The 19,829-nt window shown below is 45.4% G+C and overlaps 1 protein-coding gene across 3 annotated transcripts in view; it reads left to right on the plus strand.

The window, feature by feature from the left end:
* Nucleotides 1-5,432: 5,432 nt before the first annotated feature.
* Esyt2 (extended synaptotagmin-like protein 2) overlaps nucleotides 5,433-19,829 on the plus strand; it is a 49,153-nt gene continuing 34,756 nt past the window's right edge. For 2 of the 3 annotated variants that reach the window (XM_089548154.1, XM_089548156.1), the window contains exons 1-4: nucleotides 5,433-6,206; nucleotides 10,285-10,326; nucleotides 12,573-12,710; nucleotides 17,739-17,815. In XM_089548154.1, the coding sequence (XP_089404280.1) occupies nucleotides 5,814-6,206; nucleotides 10,285-10,326; nucleotides 12,573-12,710; nucleotides 17,739-17,815 (650 nt within the window). In that variant the 5' untranslated portion in view covers nucleotides 5,433-5,813. The remainder of the gene's footprint in view (nucleotides 6,207-10,284; nucleotides 10,327-12,572; nucleotides 12,711-17,738; nucleotides 17,816-19,829) is intronic. The other variant, XM_089548155.1, reaches the window with a different exon arrangement.

The following is a 19,829-nucleotide window of genomic DNA, read 5'->3' on the forward strand; positions in this document are numbered from 1 at the left end:
CATTTCTGTGCTGCTGGCCGGTTCTTGAGACCATATTTGCATTGAAGCTGACCCGCATAGACCTACAAGTCAGGCAGGCACACGCATGTAACCAAAAGACCACAGGCTGCTGTCTAATTTCAGCTTTTATTGGCCGGTCTGCACTACTCGACCGCTCTACACAGTGGTGATGTGTACTTTATTTAATCCTCGTTTTTGAGCACAGAGTCGAACACTTTTTGGCTTGCCACCTAATTTCAGAACCAGAAGAGTCCAATACAAAACCAGCTGATGCCCTAATGGGACCATAAACACCTACACAAAACCAGCCATATCCTTCTGCGGTCCCAGCACAAGACCAATTGATGCCCTACTGGGACCAATTCAACAAGCAACAAACCAGAAGGCCTCCTTCCAAGACCAGTATCAATCCCAGCAGAAAACCATTTGGTGCCGAACTAGGAGAGTTTCAAGCAACCAACCAGAAGCTTAGCTTCTGGGACCAGGTGAAGCCATTATAGAAACTAGCAGATCTAGCTAGTCCCATTAATAAATTTGCTCCTGGAAGGAATAAGCATGCAGGTAGGCCACCGGTCACAGGGATGGTTCCTTGGTAAGAGCAAATGTCCTTGCGATATTTTTTGAGGGATACCGATATTTGAATCATATCGAACCCTCTCTTATTCCACCTTGGTCACGCGCACACAATGAGGCGCGCAGTAAGGTGAAAGTTTTCACATTGCAAATGCTGCACCGTCGATGTAATTTTTGTTGCTCATGAACTAATTATCGCGGAAACGAACATGGCTCGCAAAGCTGTCAAATTTCTGTTTTAGGTGCTGTAATGCATTTTAACCACTATCATACGTGGATCTGGAGAACAAAAGTAAAAAAAAGAGGAATGAAGATATGGCAGCTTGTGTTTTTGTATATTATTATTTGAGAAGTGCACCATAAGACATAAGTTGAGAAAGTGGGACTGGAATGTTGGAGAGAGAGAGAAAAACTTTATTATAGCAAGTGTGTTTAGACCCCCCTTGGGTCCCTGGACTACCGCACAGTCCCACTCTAAGTCGGAACGTTCATGTGGTGCTTGGTCATGACGTCGGCACCCCGAAGCACCGCAGCAAGCTGCGATGTCGGGTCCGGAGACGAGAGCACGACCTTCCAGTCCTCCCAACTTGATAATGCGGGCTGTCCCTGCGGGGGAGGATCAGCAGGGCAGCCGAAAAGGATGTGGGAGAGTGTGGCGTGAGGGTCGCCGCATAGGGTACATGCAGGGGAGGTGCCACAGTAGAGAGATAGCAGCTGAGGGGATGAGAGAGAGGCGTCGGGAGGCGTCTCCAGAGGATCTGTTGGGAGTGGGTAAGGGAGGGGTGTGGAGGAGGGTAAGTCCGACAGTCCAAGCGGGGCATTTGCGTGAGCTCTGCAAAGGTGTGCGCCCGTTCTCTCGAGAAACATGGATCGAGGCTGTCCTGAGCCCGGCAAATCAAACCTCGGGCCAATTTATTGGCAGCCTCGTTTCCTGGATCCCCAGAGTGAGCCAGCACCCACTGAAGCTCTACCCTGCGTGGTAAGTTTTTGGAGAGGGTGTTCAACAACTCCCAAACAGGGGCGTGAATCCTGCCTCTCGCGAAGTTGAACAGAGCCGTTTTGGAATTGCTAAAGATGTAGTTTGCATTGGAATGTACAAGGGCTAGGGCGATGGCGGTTTCCTCTGCCTCCTCAGGCGTGCAGCCCGAGGGAAGGCGGTGTGTAAGGGGCTGTGCTAGGGCTGGATTGTAACCGACAGCTACAGCTTCATGAGTTGTGCACGCGGCGTCTACCCAAATGGCGTCCTGGGCTTGTCCGTAATACTTGTGTAGGGCCTTAGCGCGAGCCATGCGGCGAGGGATGTGGTACTGGGGATGAACGTTCCGGGGAAGGGGTTTCACAACGAGGGGGGTATGAATGTGTCGAGGAATGGCTATAAGGGATGTCTGATTAGCGGGAATGTTGATGCGAAGGGAAGCGAGGATATGCCTGCCAGTTGCGCTCGCGGCAAGTCTTAGATACTGTGTCTGGAGGTGCGCGTCTACTAGTTCCTAAAAGGTGTTATGCATTCCTAGTTCAAGGAGCTTGGCTGTGCTAGTGCTGCGGGGTAAGTTTAAGGCTGCAGGGAGGATACGCGGCGTAGAAGTTGCAACACGGATTGCGTGGAGGCCTTGAGTGTTTTAAGGGTATGATCGTTGCATCCGGAATCTTGCAAGTAAAGGCCAAGGATACGGAGGGTGGGGGTGACGGGGATAGGGGTTCCTTGTAGAGCGATTTGAACGGGCGAGTTAGCTGCAGATTTCGGTCTTATGAGGAGAAGCGCGGATTTAGAGGGGGAGCATTCGAGCCCAATAGATGACGCATGAGCGGAGATGGTGTCAGCTGCTAATTGAAGAGTTTCCTCAATTTCTCCATCAGATCCATGAGTGGTCCATGCGGTAATATCATCAGCGTACAAGGTATGCCATAGGTGTGGGATGAGAGCGAGTTTATGAGCTAGGGGGATGAGAGCAATATTAAAGAGAAGAGGGGAGAAGACCGCGCCTTGGGGGGTTCCAAGCTCGCCGAGTGTATAAGGTGGTGTGCTCAGCTCTGCTATGTGCAGGGAGGCAGTGTTGCCCGAGAGAAAGGCGCGAACGTAGTTGTAGGTATTCGAGCCTACTTTTAGTGCCTGCAGTTCTCGCAAAATGGCATTGTGTCGAATCCTGTCGGTCCTGTCCTGGCCTTTGTGAGGTCAACAGCCAGAATAGCTTTAGTGAGGTGGGGGATCATGTCATCAAGCACGTCATGTGTAATTTGTAGTAGGGCATCCTGTGCAGATAGGTGCGCACGAAAGCACACCATGCTGTGCGGAAAAAGGTTGTTGTCTTCCATGTACGTGGTTAGTCGGGCAAGAATTATGTGTTCGAAGGCCTTGCCGAGACAAGATGTCAGAGAAATTGGTCGGATATTCTCTATGTTGATGGGTTTGTGGGGTTTAGGAATAAATATGATTTTTCCATGCTTCCAGGTGGCTGGGAGGGTACCTGACTTCCAGCACTCGTTAAAGTGGATGACTAGATGAGATATGGAGGCATCGTAAAGGTTACGGATGGCAGCATTGGTAATTTGATCTTCCCCGGGTGCAGTATTGCGTTAATTCAAAAGGGCTGTCCGAAATTCTGCCTCTGTAATAGGGGCGTCAAGCTGGGGTTGAGGTGGATCCATGTACTCGGGGTGCTTGCAAGGGTCACCTGGGGTGGTATATGTTGATTTCACCTGCGCGAGGAAGGCGTTCGTGTCCTGCCTGTGGTTATGAGTAAGGCGGCGAATGCTAAGGCATGTCTGGGTTTTTGATTGCGTGGGGTCTAGCATGTGGCGTAAGAGGTGCCAGGCACGGGTTGTGGAGAGATTGCCGCGGAGGTTGTCACAAATCTGATTCCAGTTAGCTTTGCAAAGAGTGGCACTGTGGTGTTCTATTTCGGTCTGAAGCTGTGCGAGTTTGAGTTTTAGTTTCCTATTGTGTTTTTGAGTTTTCCATCTGTGTGTTATGTGTTCTTGAGCTTGAAGGAGGTGCGCGAGCTTGCTGTCAATTACGGGGGTGTCTGGGGTAGTGTCTAGCGTTCGGGTATGTTGGCGAATGTCCTCCTGTAACTGGGTAGACCAGGTGTCTAGGTCGAAGGGTACCTGTGTTGACTGTACGTGTTTCTGGCGAAATTTTCGTAGCTGGTCCCAATTAGTTTGTCTAACGGTAAATTTGCGCTGAGGGCGGCGATAGCTCAGTGTTATGTGAATTAGGTGGTGGTCGATCGCTATGGTTTGTGTTCTTTCCCACTGCAGGTGGGCCACATTTCTTCCAAGCGTGAGATCTGGGCTGGTATCTGTAGTAACACTGTTACCAACCCGCGCGTAGGAAGGCTAAAATCATTATAGATGGACAAGTGGAGGACTATCATTTCATTGCAGAGAACTGTGCCTCTGTGGTAATTGTGCGCCGATAGCCCCAGTCCACGTGTGCGCAGTTGAAGTCACCGGCAATGAGTAGGGGATTTGATCCAGCCAATTGCGTCACGGATTTGAGGAGTGGAGGGAGTAGATTGGCTGTCGTAGAAGATAGCAGTTAAGAATGAACAAGGGAGATTGTGCAAGGGTTGGAGGTAAAATTTCGATGGAGGTGTGAGCGATAGGTGTGGTAATTGTGTGTTCCATGTAATGCAAAGAGTTGCAGACGTATGTGACCACCCGAGGAAGATCAGTAGAGTCCGAGCTAGGGATAAGAGCGTATCCGGGAAGTTGTTTGCAAACGTTTGCGTCCTGAATTGCGATGATGTCTGGTGGGGATGAGGAAGTAGCGATAATTTGCAGAGAGGATCGCGTTTACGCCGAAAGCCCCTGCAGTTCCATTGAATAATGTGTAAAGAATTATGGTCCGTCGGAGGAGCCATGCTGTAGCGTGGAGGGGCGAAGGAGTGGTGTGGAGGGTGGCACTGTGGGATCTCTTCCCACAGTGCCACCCTCCACACCACTCCTGTGAGAGGCCGGTGAGAGGCTAGAAACAAGGTGAGGTAAACGCTCCTCTACCTTGGCCATGATGCTAGTTCACAATACGGTACATTAAACGGGTAATGGTAGTTTCAATCAAAATTTGGCACTGTGCAGTGACCTGTGCATGCAGTAATTCGCTCTGCGAGCCTAGCTTCTAAGTTTTTGGCGAAGTGGCGTCTCATCAGGCCTCCTCTTTTTCGAAGGAGGTTCGACAGGTAATGTTGGAGTAAGACGAAGGAGCTTGCGTTTAGTTTTCGCTTTGGCGCCGTTTGCTGGCGTCGTCTGCTCGGTGCACGATGGGATCATAGGCCGTCGGTGCCTGTAACGGCGCGATCAACCAGTCACTGGTCGAACGCAGTGGAAGGTATAGAACCAGGCAAATGAGCCGCTGATCACTGTCAGCCGGTGACACCGACGTGGTCAGCGACTTATTTGCCATGTTTCGCATACAAAGAGCTTGAAAGAAACGAATGTTTCAGCTACATGCCCTGGTCGTTGCGGCCTATACTTGCAACATATTTTGCATCCACTCCACGGTTCACTCGTCTGTTTCGGTCTTGCCACTTATGTGTTGTATATTTGTAGCTTCCTATTGTAAGTTTAGTTTGAAGCTCAAAAAATTCCAGTTCGAATGAGTGTCTGCAGGCAAAAGAAAACTTTTGAAACAAACTTTAGCGAAGCAAGAAGATTCTAGTTCATTTTCAGCTGCACAGGTAACGCTACAACTGGTAACACTTTTCTAACTTTGGGAGCAAATAAAGTAAATGATATTTGAAAAACTTTGTTTTAGGCTAAAATTACAATTGAAATATTTAAAATAGCCTTAAAATTCCAATATTGACACAAAAATATAGCGTTTTTATGTTTATTTTTGGTATCAAACGGTTGTCGGGTTGGTTCGCCATCCATCGCGCATTTGGACGCACTCCGCAGCATGTCGCCGCGCATGTCGTCTGCGTCGTGAGGGTTGTTCTGTGAGCAACACTTTGTAGCCTTGAGCATTTATTTTGCGAACTGTATTCACGATTCGCTCCGTATTTGTAGATGTAGGCATCACTGTTTGTCTTAGCCTCTAGTAACCCTTGTTCCAAGCGAAACAACTTGCCACCGCCCGTAAACAAGGCCGAGGTTGCGCATTGCTCAGGTGTGATCGAGGTGTGTATGATCATCAAGCGCGCGCCTATCGAAGGTGTGGCCGCAAGCTAGCATCGGGCACCGTCTCATCTCTGTTCCAGTGGCGCGACTGAACGAAGCCGTTGGCGAACGCAGCCTTAACCATGGAATCGTCAGCCCCGTCCCAGGAGGCATCCGATAAATCAACCGTCGAGCCGCTTCTGCCTGAACAGGACTCGCAAGAGCGTCCTCCGACTCCGCCGGTGGTGCAAGAGCGACCCGCATCGAAGCCACCGGAACCGGCAAAACAAGCTCGCGAGATATTGCGAACAACGTTGGGATCGCTGGTGTACAAATTCGCCAAAGGGATTCTGATCGCGGGGAGCCTGTACCTTATGGGCTGGCTGAACCTGAGCCCGGCGTGGCTCCTCATAGGGGTCGGCTCCTACGTCGCGCAGAAAAACTACATCGAGCAGAAGCGGATCCGCAGCGGCATCATCAGTGCGGCGCAGGAGAAGGCCAGCATCCTAGCCACGATCGAAGACCTGCCCGCATGGGTGAGTCAGTTTTGCTATTCTTGCATGCATGCCTGCTCGCGCGTGCACCATGCTGTCAGACGCCTTATTCAGGGCTGCGCCGGTGGGCGTGTTTGTATGCTCCGATGCAAGGGTGCCTGCGGGCGGCCGAGAGACAGATTGATGCTGCGTCGACAATAGCATGCTCTCTACTCGCCTGTCATATCCGCTGGCCCACTTTACCGGACGCATTGTTTATGTAGCGCTGCGATACGTGAAATTGCATCTGACGAAAGCGCGCAGTGTTTATCTTGAGTATAGTGACGTGCACTTCTTTTCATCTTATGGGAGCTAGACCAAATCAGGGAGCAGTGGTTCAGAATCCTGAAGAAAACTTATTAACTAGCAAGCAAAATAGCGTAGCATTTAATTAGACATTAACTTGGAAGAATTTAACAGTTGTATAAAATACTGAGAAAAATTGTAATTTTTGAGGTACCCGTTGCACTTCTGTAATTTGCTGTTGAGCATTGACGTACAGAGCAAAGGTTTAAACGATATTGCAAGGAAGGAAAAATTATGTGACATATAAATTTGCGTATCGTCATAGGCCTGCAGAGCAGCCCGTATAAGCTGCACTAGCTTTCCTAGTTTTTCTCATTGCTGGGCCTTATGAATGTCGTGTGAATAAAGTGCTTTTCATATATTTCGCATAAAGGTACATTGTCTGAGAATGAGAATCATCAGCCTGCATTTCGTGCCATAATGGTTTCAGCAGTGAACTTTCTGATAATGGTCTGACACTTAATTACTGCCTCACATTCTGCGCAGTGTCCAAAATCAGAAAGTTTTCATACCTTTGGTCATGGCGTATTGAAGGCATGTCTTCTACTTCCATGAGTACTGTAATCTTTGTGCAGAGGGATTGGTATATGGGACAAGCTCCTTTCAGGCAAATGGTGTTGACATTGTATGTCATAACAGAAAAATCCTGCGTCCTCCTAAAGTAGGTGCAGGATTTTCGCCAGGTAGTACATCTGGATCACCTGAACTTGCAGGGCACACCCCTCCCCATCCAACCTGGATAGCAGTCTTAGCAAGATTTACGCAGCCTTGCAGATCTTAAAGATTCATGGCAGTCTGACAGATCTGTAAGGCTGCTGTGAATCTTAGATGGCTATCCAGGTTGGATGGGGGGAGGGGTGTGCCCCGCATGTTTAGGCAATCCAGTTGTGTGTGGAGAACTCAAGGGGTGTGGTCATGCATTATAGATAGCGCCAGCACCCTCAGTGGGTGTGGGGTGTAGCAATTGGAGTCACTCCTTTTCCTTAGAGAAGGTAAAATGTCTGGGAGTTCTTAACCCTTTCAGGCGCCATTTTTTTGTTTTGACTGAAGTCAATTATTTTTTCACCTATAAGTAGTATATTCAGGCCTCAAGAAAGGGAATTTGTTAGTTTTCGAACGCAAAAGACCAGCAGGTAAGTTTTTACAGCGATGTGGAGAATTCCGTACAAAGTGTCAGATTTGTTAGAAATAATAACACCGAAATGTTCTCGGGTGTCAGATAAACACCCTTGGGATCGTGGAATCGCTTTATGTTTCGAAGATTCACGTTACGCTCGAAATTGAGCAAAAACAATCGATGTTTTCACTCCCGGCAAAATCTGTCTGCACAAAACCGGCGGACAAAGTGCTACCTAGCTCACTCTTATGTGAAATATTATTTACTGCACTCGCTATATAGTACAAAAAAAAGCAACTTATTTGCAACAAGAAGGGTGCTGAATTTAACAGAAATAATGAAATCACTGTTAAGTGCTTCTGTTTCCCAGAAAAAGCTGTAAGTTTGCCGCTTACACAATTGTGTACAAAGCGCCTGAAAGGGTTAAACTAGTGTACGAAAAAGAAGGTCTGTTAATATGTTTGAGCTGGAGCAAATTTAATTCCCATGAGTTACCATGCGGTTAACCAGTCGCCGACCTGCTTTTGTTAGACATCGTATTAATGTGATATCGTTAATCATCCCGTGCTGCAGAAAACTCTGCACCGGCATCATTGTCCGTCAGAGAAGCAACCTACGTGGCAGGTGGGCCACCTTGGTCACATGACCCTGTGATGTCATCACAACCTGCCCACAGGATTGCGAGCAAACTGCCCACCATGGCAGGTGGCAGTTGAATTAATGATTGGTCATGAGAGGTTGCTCAGGAAGAGCAAGCTGGGTCGCACAAGCCTCATAGATGGCAGCACCTGCCATCGAGGGAGGTGGCGCATCTCCTAACCTCTGCACCACTGCGCCAGGAGTGGTACGAAGACTCCCAGGGATCTATGAATGCAGCGCTCTCTTGTAATACCCTTAGGGTGCAGCTTAAGTGTCCCTTCCAGTTCTCTTTTAACGCAATAGTGTTAGGGGTCCGATGTTGCGGGCAAACCTTGGGGGCCTTCTTAACTACATTCCTAAATAATGAAATTTAATAGCATTAATAATAAAAATTGAATAGCAAATTTAATTTAATAATTAGGTTGGCTGCTATGGTGTCTGAAATGAGTATCTAATGCTCTTATGATTTTCCCCCCTTAACCCGATTTGGAACCGGTTCCATTGCCCTTATATGGCATGCATGAGTCATCATCTTCTAGAATGTTCTGGTACCTTCCATTGGATTATCATATGGGATTATACTAATCCAACCAGAACGCCGCCCCGGTGGCTCAGTGGCTATGGTGCTCGGCTGCTGGCCCGAAAGACGCGGGTTTGAACCCGGCCGCGGCAGTTGAATTTCTTTGGAGGAGAAATTCGAGGCCCGTGTACTGTACGATGTCAGTGCACGTTAAAGAACCCCAGGTGGTCGAAATTTCCGGAGCCCTCCACTACGGCATCTCTCATAGCCTTAGTCGCTTTGGGACGGTAAACCCCATAAACCAAACCAAACCTAATCCAACCAGATAATTCACCCTAGTCCACCCTCTGATCCCCCTAAATCACCTTAATCCATTTTCTGGGTTGGCCTATTTCTAAAATTTTGGGGACCCTTTGGAAGGCGGCGCCATATGATTGGTTCACTGATGGTTACATGGTGTTTGACATCATGACACTCTCAGTCTTATTCATAGATTGCATGGAGTCCTCATACCACCACTGACCAATGGTGGGCAAGTGGCAATAGCATTGAATTTATTTTAATTAATTTTCATTACCACATGCCACAGTGGGGCAGCTAGCTCACAACCCTGTGGACAGGTTGCCATGTGCCATGGTAGAGAGGCTGTGATGATGTCACAAGGTCACATGACCTCTCTCGACCAATCATTAATTTAACTCCCGCCTGCCAGTGTGGGCAGTTTGGTCACAGTCCGGTGGGCCTGCCATGCCAAGGTGGGCAGGTATTTCAAATTTGGTGGTGTTCTCTAATTGGTCAATCAGGGTCACGTGACCTAAATTGAATCAGGGAATTTTGTTACGGTTAAACCAGAAACTGCATGATGACAACCTAAATGTGATCACATTAAAGGCGATGGCATCACCGGTGTCGTTGTCCGTGAGTGAAAAACCCATGAAAAATCCCCAGAGAAGCAATTGACATAGGTGGCAGGTGGACCACCTAGGTTACATGACCTTGTGATGTCAAAACCTACCCACTTTTTCTGCTGCCTGGGGCTTCCAGTCTGATATTTAGAGGTAGTTGCATGCAGTGTAATTTGTCTGTATCATTCAGTTTTTGAGTACATGCACTGGCTACAATGAAATTCATTGTGTTTCTGAGCTCCCTTGTTGTGTGAACTTTTGCAACTTACTGTGCATTTGCTGACCTTTGAGTGGCAGCTGTACTGCCTCTGTGAATTAACATCCTGTGCATGGACAAGGCATATTGAATTATTTTGAAAAGAATGTAGGCAGTCACCTCGCTTTTTCTCAGGAAGCAAATTAAGTGAATGGAAGTTATTGTGTTGTATAAATTAAAAGTACCGGAAACCTCACTTTTAAAGTGCCTTCAGATACTAAGTCATCACTATATCATAGCGGAGTGTTTACGACATGGTAACTTTATTGGAAATCACTTATCGTGCATATAGTTATGATAGATATTTTCATTAGTTGATGCAACATTCTTTTTTGCAGGTGTTCTTCCCTGACACGGAGCGAGCTGAATGGGTCAACAAGGTTGGTGTCGGCAGCATAACAGTGCTCGGGAACTTTGTGTATTCATAACTGAAGCCATGCATGTTCGCAGGTTGCTCTGTAACTTGTGAAATCATCCTTTCAAATGGTGCTGTTTATTTTCATGTCAGACTTAAAGCTGTTTTGTCTTATTGCAAATTTGCATGTGGGCTTTTTTGTATGAACAACTGTCGTAGAGACTTAGAGTGAAAACTGGTGAAGAATGAACATCGCCAACCCCTTTTTTTTTGCTGTTGACCCTAGCCAGGGTGGAATGCTGTGCAGTTATGACTAAGCTGGCCACTTTCTGAATAAATTAAGATTAAAATTTCAGATTCTGTTGCCAGTGCACTTCAGGTTAGGTTATTTTCTCAATGCTCCTGTATTGAATATTCTTGCACTGGCTGGAAGCTTCTCATACATTATCAAAAGCAGTCATATGCTCACCAACACTGACCAAGAATCTTGTTACCTTTGAATCTTGTGATCTTCGGATATTATGCCGTTGCCTAGCAACAGCGACGCCATTTTAAGTTAAAAAAGCAAATCACAATAATTTCCACGACTGGGAGTTGAGCCTATGACGGCATAAACAGATCAGCTTCAAAGGCCGCTGCATGAGCGCACTAGGCTATCGCCGCAGGCGAACATGCCTCATGTTAAACTACACCACACTTTCGTGCTGTGCATTGCACCGCCGTTTTCATCAACTTCCATATGCGGTGCAAACAGATCAGATCAGGTTAACCTTGATTAGAGCTTAACCTGAGTTTAATATCGTTGCCAGATGTGCTGACGACCCATGAAAGCAAAACCATGAGCCATTCAGGCTAAACACATGCTTTTTCATGTCTACTCAGTTTAACTTTGTTAAAATTTTACCTTTCTTTTTTTTTTGGCACTTGCCCACTCCAATGGTTTAGTGGCTGTAGCATTTGGCTGTGAGCCCGAGACATGGAATCAAACTCGAAACTCAAGCCATGCCAGCCTATTTCAGTAGAGGTGAAATGGAAAAATGCCTGTGTACTGTACAATGTTCTTGCATGTTAAAGAACTCTAGGTGGTCAGAACTAGTCTAGAGCCCTTCACTGCGATGTATCTCACAGCCCGTGAGCAGCTTTGGGACATTAAACCCTATGTTCCATTACATAGCGCACTCTTTTTTTAAGGTTGATGATAGTGGAATATTTTATTTTGGTGCCATCATCTATGAACATTCTTATGTATCTCTTTTCAAAATATTTTATTTTGGTGCCATCATCTATGTACATTCTTATGTATCTCTTTTCAATCTGAAATTAGCGAAGTAACTGTTAATCCTCCATCACTGAGCGGGTAATAAAATTGTTAATAATACTGCCATTACCCAGACTAATTCACATTTTCTTTTTGTTGTTTGTTGTTTTGTTTTATCATTCTGTATTTATTTTGGCCCGTGCACATCATCTGTGTGCCTTTATCATTTGCCTTGCATTCTATTTCTTTTTCTGGTAGCAACTTCTGACCTTAGTACATCTATGTGATTGCCGCCGCGGTGGCTCAGTGGCTATGGTGCTCGGCTGCTGGCCCGAAAGACTCGGGTTCGATCCCGGCCGCGGCGGCTGAATTTCTTTGGAGGAGAAATTCGAGGCCCGTGTGCTGTGCGATGTCAGTGCACGTTAAAGAACCCCAGGTGGTCGAAATTTCCGGAGCCCTCCACTACGGCGTCTCTCATAGCCTGAGTCGCTTTGGGACGTTAAAAGCCCCATAAACCAAACCAAACCATCTTTTCAAAATATTTTATTTTGGTGCCATCATCTGTGTACATTCTTATGTATCTCTTTTCAATCTGAAATTAATGAAGTAGCTCTTAATCCTCCATCAGTGAGCGGGTAATAAAATTGTTAATAATACTGCCATTACCCAGACTAATTCACTTTTTCTTTTTGTTGTTTGTTGCTTTGTTTTATCATTCTGTATTTATTTTGGCCCGTGCACATCACCTGTGTCCCTTTACCATTTGCCTTTCATTCTTTCTTTTTTACTGGTAACAACTTCTGACCTTAGTACATCTGTGTGATTATTGTAGCATTTCAAATGTCTACTAGTTTAATGAGAACTCCAGTCTTTGTCTCACTAGTGTCTTGCAGTCTTTGACTGCTGATTTGTGCATGTGCACATTAGAGTACACCATAAATTATTTTCTTTATTGCGTCCCATTCTAATAGAAAATGCATTGTATATATTTGCCAAACTCTTTGTTTTTCCAGATCTTAGGCCAGTTCTGGCCATTTGTCGGGGACTATGTGAAGGACCTCATTCTTGAAACCATTGAGCCGAGTGTGCGCTCATCTCTTCCTGCGTACCTGAGCAGCTTTAAGTTCGAGAGGATCGATCTGGGTGATGTGGTGAGCATTTTTTTGTGAACTCGCCTTAGAGTTTCTGAACAGTGTCGGTGCCTTTCAAACTTACATGCCTGTATAAGGGCAGAGGGGTCTACATTTTAAGAACTCAGCTAGGCGGAGGTTTGTGGTAGGTTATGAAATCTTTCTTGCTCTTTTGACACTTTCTTGCTCTGTTTACAGTTTCTTGCCCTAGTAATACATAGAATGCTGGTCGAGTCAAACTGCAACCCTCTTCCTTTGAGCATCAGTGGAACTAGGTTTGATGTTGTGCAGCACAAAAACTAGTTTGATGCATCACACACCTCCTGCCTTTTAACACAAGTATGAATGGTACTATGGGTGGCCGCCGCGGTGGCTCAGTGGCTATGGTGCTCGGCTGCTGACCCGAAAGACGCGGGTTCGATCCCGGCCGCGGCGGCTGGAATTTCTTTGGAGGAGAAATTCTAGAGGCCCGTGTACTGTGCGATGTCAGTGCACGTTAAAGAACCCCAGGTGGTCGAAATTTCCGGAGCCCTTCACTACGGCGTCTCTCATAGCCTCAGTCGCTTTGGGACGTTAAACCCCATAAACCAAACCAAACCGGTACTATGGGTATGTGTGCAGCAAAGCAGGTGGTTGATATTATTGATGTAACCCTTTGTAACAAGCAGCAGTAAATGTAAAAGGCATGTTCACTTTTGTCATTTGTTGATTATCATGTGCCTTTTGTGCTTCATGAAAAGCATTTTACCTGATCTTAAATATATCTGTTTTGTATAAAAATTTTGATCGGTGAAGCGTGCAGGTTGCTATTTCTTATTAGTTAACAAGTACAGAATCAAAAAAAGTTTGTTGAAGTATTAAAGGCTTGCTCTGAAGACACATTTTTGACTCTGGCATTTGAGTAAATGCACTAGACATGGTGAAATAATTATTTCTTCCTCTGTGGTATCAATATGTAATGGATAATTCAATACGGTAAATCCAAATGCATTTCAACGCGATAATGCCACGAAATCAGTGCCCAGCCAAATATTTTAGCTGCTATAATGGAGGTTTTATAATGGAGCTTTCTCAGACAAGGAAGTGACTCAGAAGAGGCTTTGGAGATGTATTTTCCAATGCATCATACTGTAGGGTAGCTTACATTCTTGGGCATTCTTTATATATAGCTTGTGTTGTGAGACCTATGCACTGCCTGGTCACAGAAGACAAGGCTGGAAGCATCTTGCTTTGTGTGTGCAGTATGACTGTGCACACAGGGCTCTAGACAGTAACCGGTCAAGATAACGACACAACAGATAACTGTTTCTGCGTGGTGTTGCAACTGTCCCTGTGCTCCAATTCTTATCTGCAATTTCATGAGCATTATTTGAACAATGGAATATAGCTTAGTAAAGACAGAAATATATGTGCCAGGCTATGAAAACCCACTTAATTATAAGGATTAACATAGTATTACAAAAATTTTGATGATCTATAATTGCATGTATTATTTGAGCCTTACTGGAATGTTAATATAAAGATATTCCAGCTGATGTGATGTAACAGCGAGGGTCTGGGTGTGTTATGCAGTCAGATCTGGTTTTTATTGATAAATATCCATGCAACCACTAATTTTAATGTCTTAGTTTCAGATGTATAGTGACCTCTGCTTATTGTCAGTAATTTTATGTAGGGACAACTTTTTTTCATTCACCATGCTTAAACATTTGTGCACCTTTGTGTTGGTTAGAGGTCACCCTTTTATGCTGTTACAGCTCTACAGGCTCTATGAGGCTTGTTCTTAAGGGAACTTGCATTATCCAGATGCAGGTCAGAAACGTACATGCAGTCGCAAAAGCTTTTGGACCTTTATCTCATCAGTATGGGCAGAGCAGTTATTTTACCGTGCTCAGTAGTCTTTTCCAGCTTCTGCAACTGGAAATCCTTTCTGGCTTACTTTCTTTCTGTTTTTATTTTTCTGTCTTTTCCCAGCAGCTGTTGGCCTTGACACCTCCTTTCCATTGTGTTTGGGCTGTGTAAATAATATCGCCCACCTGCTTGTGCTGGCTGTCTCTGAATTTGTTTCTTGAAGTAAATTATACAAACGAGCTGCACTTGTTGGGGCCATCCTTGTTAACTTTTAGGACTGTGACACGTGCTTTTTTTTGTTTGAAAAATCTGTCCCACTGTAATCCATAATACACGTGCAAACAGGGGAGAAATGTAGGAAAGCTAGTTTACAAGTGTGGGATTAGGCGTAGGATTATTTATTTGTTTATTTTATTTACAGAATACCTGCGTCGCCTCGAAGGCATTATTGCAGGGGAGACAGTTTCAAAACAACGTATTCATTTTCACACAAAAAGCAACAAGAACATTAAGCGAAGTTAACATCAAAGTAAAACAAAACAATAAGTGAACATTATTAAAGGTAACAGAAATCTTGAACAATAGTAGGAAAGGATTAGATTGTCAGGAATACAGTCGACATTGCGAATATTGCGACAGTTGAATATTGCGAGGTTTACTATGCTAAGTTTTTATTTCTCACTCTTAAACACATGAATGCAGTTATTTTGTTTCTATTTTTGCACTTGGTTCGCTTTCAGTGTCACCTTGTGCAGTCACCTCATTAGTTGCCGATCTCTGTCAATGTACAATGGTGCTGCCTACTTTGACCAGAATAATATACAGCCAGAATATGTGCTGTTTGATTTAGTGATCATCTGGGTTGGATGGAAAGTTTTGTGCTGAATGTCAAAATGCCACCATGGAACAATAATTTTTTTTTTTTGTAGAGAGGGGCCACTCTTTTTCATGCCTGCTTCAAATTTTCATCCAAACATGATGTGTTTGCCTTAATCGGCAGCTCTAAACGTCAGTCAGAATGACGAGCTCTGGGAGTGGCAGTCATGTCAGAGATTTCGCTGTAATTTACTACCCATTTTAACGGAGAGGCAGATCTACATGGATGTGCTAGAAACGCTACTCGGCTATGTTCCACATTTTGCAATAGGGGAGAGATGTGTCACTGCAGTGAAAATAAGATGGCAGTGCATAAGAGACGAACACTCTTGTGGGTTCAAAAAGTATGATAGTAAAGGACACTATGGCCTTATCCACAACCGCATCATACAAGACGCGCTCAGTGAACTTGTGATGCATAGCAAAATAAGTAGGAATGCCACATGAATGATCACATGCGGCTATCCACTCTTGGTTCTAAATGAGTAAGACTTCCACGGAAGCCTCGCCGCGGTAGCTCAGTGGTTACAGCGCTCGGCTGCTGACCCGAAAGACGCGAGTTCGATCCCGGGCCGAATTTCAATGAAGGCGAAATTCTAGAGGTCCGTGTGCTGTGCGATGTCGGTGCACGTTATTAAAGAACCCCAGGTGGTCGAAATTTCCGGAGCCTTTCACTATGGCGTCCCTCATAGCCTTAGTTGCTTCAGGGCGTTAAACCTCAGTGAACCAAACCAAACCAAACTTCCACAGATGATTGCCATGAAACCTGAGAACAGGACAAAAGCAGCAAACATTGGTAACTGCCGCTGCTCACTATAATCATCTGCACAGGTTCACCTTGGTTGTCAGTCACCCAAAATGTGAATGTACCATTGTGACCCAGAAATTAAGCAACAACTAAACAATAAAGCATAAAGCTCTCAACTACCATAAAAGGTGCATCAGCAGGTGTCTCTGGGAAAGGACATAGTCCATCACTTCTGAGACTCTGAAGGAGTCTCACCTTATTCACGTACTTATTCACCCCGCTTTATACCATCAGGCTTTCACTTGTTTTATACTGTGAAGAAAAGCCTGAAAGGAAAGCATTTTCCTACAGACATGTAGTCATAGCAGCCGTTGATGAGTAGTGCAATTCCTAACAGGGATCCTTTTTCTTTAAAAAGATTGGCAAACCTTGAGCACAGGGACATGCACGTCGGAGTTTGGGGAGGCTCTGTGGAGTAGTCAAGTTTCGTCACTACCAGAAAGCCGCATGGCATTTTGGTGAAAAACTTATCTAACCCTTATATGTATGCTTGTCTGCTTTTGTTGACACCAAGTCTCCAGTTCTGTTCTGCAAGGCTGAAGTCACTGAATAAATAAATAGCTTGAGCTATCTTTTCAAGGTTAGTGACCCTTCATTTTGCATCTGTAATCAGATGCAGGTGAAAATATAACAGGAATATCAACAGGGTAAGGAAAGTGCAAATTTTGTTTGCACACTTATTTTGTGGTTATTGGAGTAACACTCTCTGTCGAGCGAAGGAATTTTCTGCTGTACTGTGTTTTAGTGCGCTAGCACTTATAGTGGCCATTGCCCGCATTTGGGCGTTGTTTGTTTTTCTTTCTGTTTGTCTGAAGCTGGTTTTGTGGCAGGCTGTTCACCTGCCCACTGTGTCAGGTGGCAGCCCATTTAATCATGAGAGAAGCTGGCTGCTCAGGAAGAGAAACCTGCGTCGCAACCCAACCCAAGTACCATCGATGCAACACCTGCCATAGCACCTGCTATGTGCCGCTGCACCATTGCTCACCTGCCCACCGGTTGGCTTACTTGCCAAGGTGTAGCCGGTGGTAACCAGGCGAGAACCTAGGGTGTTAATTGGGCGGCACCGCCCCTAAGCGTACCGAGCTAGGCGGAGTGAGCAGCAGTGGTTAGGAGGAGAACATGATTCGAATAATGCTTGCACAGAAGCTAAATGAAAGAAGTTGAGGTGGTAGCCTGGTATCACCTAGTAGGTAGTAGCTCCAACCGACAATTGAAGTCATGCTAGTGCACATATCTGCATTTGGCCTAATTACCGAAATCGACTGACATATTTTTCTTCCAGCTTGTGTTGGTATCGTAAGAGCTCATCCAGTGCTTGCACATGAATTGCTCACGATTACAAATGCTGGATTTCATAATGGAATTTAGGGTTGCTTCTTACCCATTTTATGCCATATTCTGTCCTGGCTTGCTGCTGGCACTTTCAGAGGAATTCTGACACGTTTGGTTGGACTGAAGTGCGTTTTTGAAAGTGTGCAATCTCTGTGTAACCTTACCCTTTCTTTACTCCACAGCCTCCCAGGATTGGAGGGGTGAAGGTGTACAAGGAGAATGTGGCCAGAAGTGAGGTCATCATGGACATGGAGCTGTTGTAAGTTTCCCACTCTCGTTCCCTCTCCATGAAATGTGGAAAGGTGATTTCATGTAACCAAAGCAAACTTTGTGGCAAAATGAAAAGATATGTTCCTCACTGGGGACTGGCAAAAAAAAAAATGCTGTGAGGGCTAAAGTTGAAGCATTGATTGCAAACATGGTGTGTTAAATGGTTGAGCAGTGCAGAAACACAGCTGTGGGAGCTAGCAGTGATGTCAGATATTAACGCAGGGAAGTTTCTTTGCTCGGCAAGAGCTGGTGTTGGGCTACAGTTCCAAAACATTTCATTCTGGCATGTGCTTTCAGCAACAGTATGTAGCCTTGCACTTTTTTATATTTTTGTTTGTTCCTTAGAATGAATAATACCATGTGTCAGGCTACCTGATGGCTGCATCTGTCAGGTGCATGGTCAGAACTCCAGATAACGTGCTCGGCTGTTTTCATAATTTTATGTTTCCCTGATGGAAATGTTGACATTGTGTCCTCACGTTGACTAAAAGCAATTTGTATACAAGCGTAGTATTTTCATGTGCGCCTGTAGCGTAAAACTACATAACTAAAGTATTCGATAAATACACGTCTAGGGGGGTGGGGGGAGTGGGGCGAGGCTTGGAGGCTAACAGAAAATTAAAAAATGCCGAGGATGTTTTACTGAGTAATGGAAAGAAAAATTGATGGGCGCAAAGTTAAAGAGACAAGAAAGAGCTTGGTGTGAGTTAGAAATGAAATGTTGGTTGATGATGTTGCTGCTGAAATTCAGATCAGGAAATGTACCATTCGCACTGAATATGTTGTGTGAAACAGGTAATCAGCAACTGTCAGAGTGAACGGTGGATACTTCAAAAGAGAAGCAGAAATTGAATTACCATGGCTGATGTAAGACTAGAGTTATCGGAGGTCACTGGAGAGGCGTCTTTCCTGTGCTGGAATAAATTCATATTGGTGTTGGTAATAGTTGAAATCCCCTCTTTACGGCTGTGCCAGTTGCTATCCTGTCTTGACTGCGCCAGTTGAGAGTCCTCTCTCTCTCTTGTAGAGGGAAATTGGGTTGATGATAATTGTTGTGGGATACTTGACGTCTTGCAGATTCGAATTGCTCAATCACATTGCAAGAGGACACTTCTGGAGAGGTTAACTTTTTATAACAATTAAAAGCACAAAGGAAGATACAAGCAAGGAGAAAACGTATTTACACTTGACTGACTCGATGTGACGAAACCAGCCCTCGGTCCTGCCGAAACAGCTGGTTTTAAACCCTATGTCCCCGCCCTCGGTGGGGAGAATAACCAACCAGGTAACTGCACAAACATCCACCCAATAGATTATTGGGGGAAGGAAAACAACACCAATCAACAATTCGGAAAGGATAACACAACCAATCAATGATTGGGGAAAGAAGGTAACTCATCGCGACACCGTACACATATGTACACTTTCTACCATCACGATTTCAGATAATTATGCTTTCCTGCTGCGAGCTTCGCGAACACTCACTTTCCCAACATCTGGTTGACTCAAGTTAAATGAAAGTCACTTCAACCCATCTGTTCCGCATCGTCGCTCCTCATGCCTGCAGCTAGCGTGGCAATATCCTGTTGACCGCGCTTCAAGCTGTCAAAGCACGCCACTGCAGACATGGGACCAAAAGCCACGCACTGTGACGCGGGTCCGCCTCGTCTCAAGCACGTGCACACAGAATGCGGCCTAATGAATTCCGTCCCTGAAGGGAGTTTGACCTTTCCTGTAATCCTCCGCTATCCGGCACTCCTTATCCCGCTGGGTAGCGAGCGTGACTCTTCTGTGCAGTTGTGCGGAGAGCACAAGAGAAAGAACGTAATGGGCGTTCCACTAACGCGAACCGGATGCAGCAAAACAAAGTACAGCACCGCGAACTTCACTGTAATGATCATAATATTTGTAGAGGCGGAAGTTTTCAACTAATACCTCCTTGTCTAACCTGGATTATTGCCCTATTCCAGTGACCTGCTCGAGCCATCTGAAACCAGTTGCAG

Source organism: Amblyomma mixtum, chromosome 6 (genome assembly GCF_055824585.1).
Source record: "Amblyomma mixtum isolate Tamu chromosome 6, ASM5582458v1, whole genome shotgun sequence".
NCBI lineage: Eukaryota > Metazoa > Arthropoda > Arachnida > Ixodida > Ixodidae > Amblyomma > Amblyomma mixtum.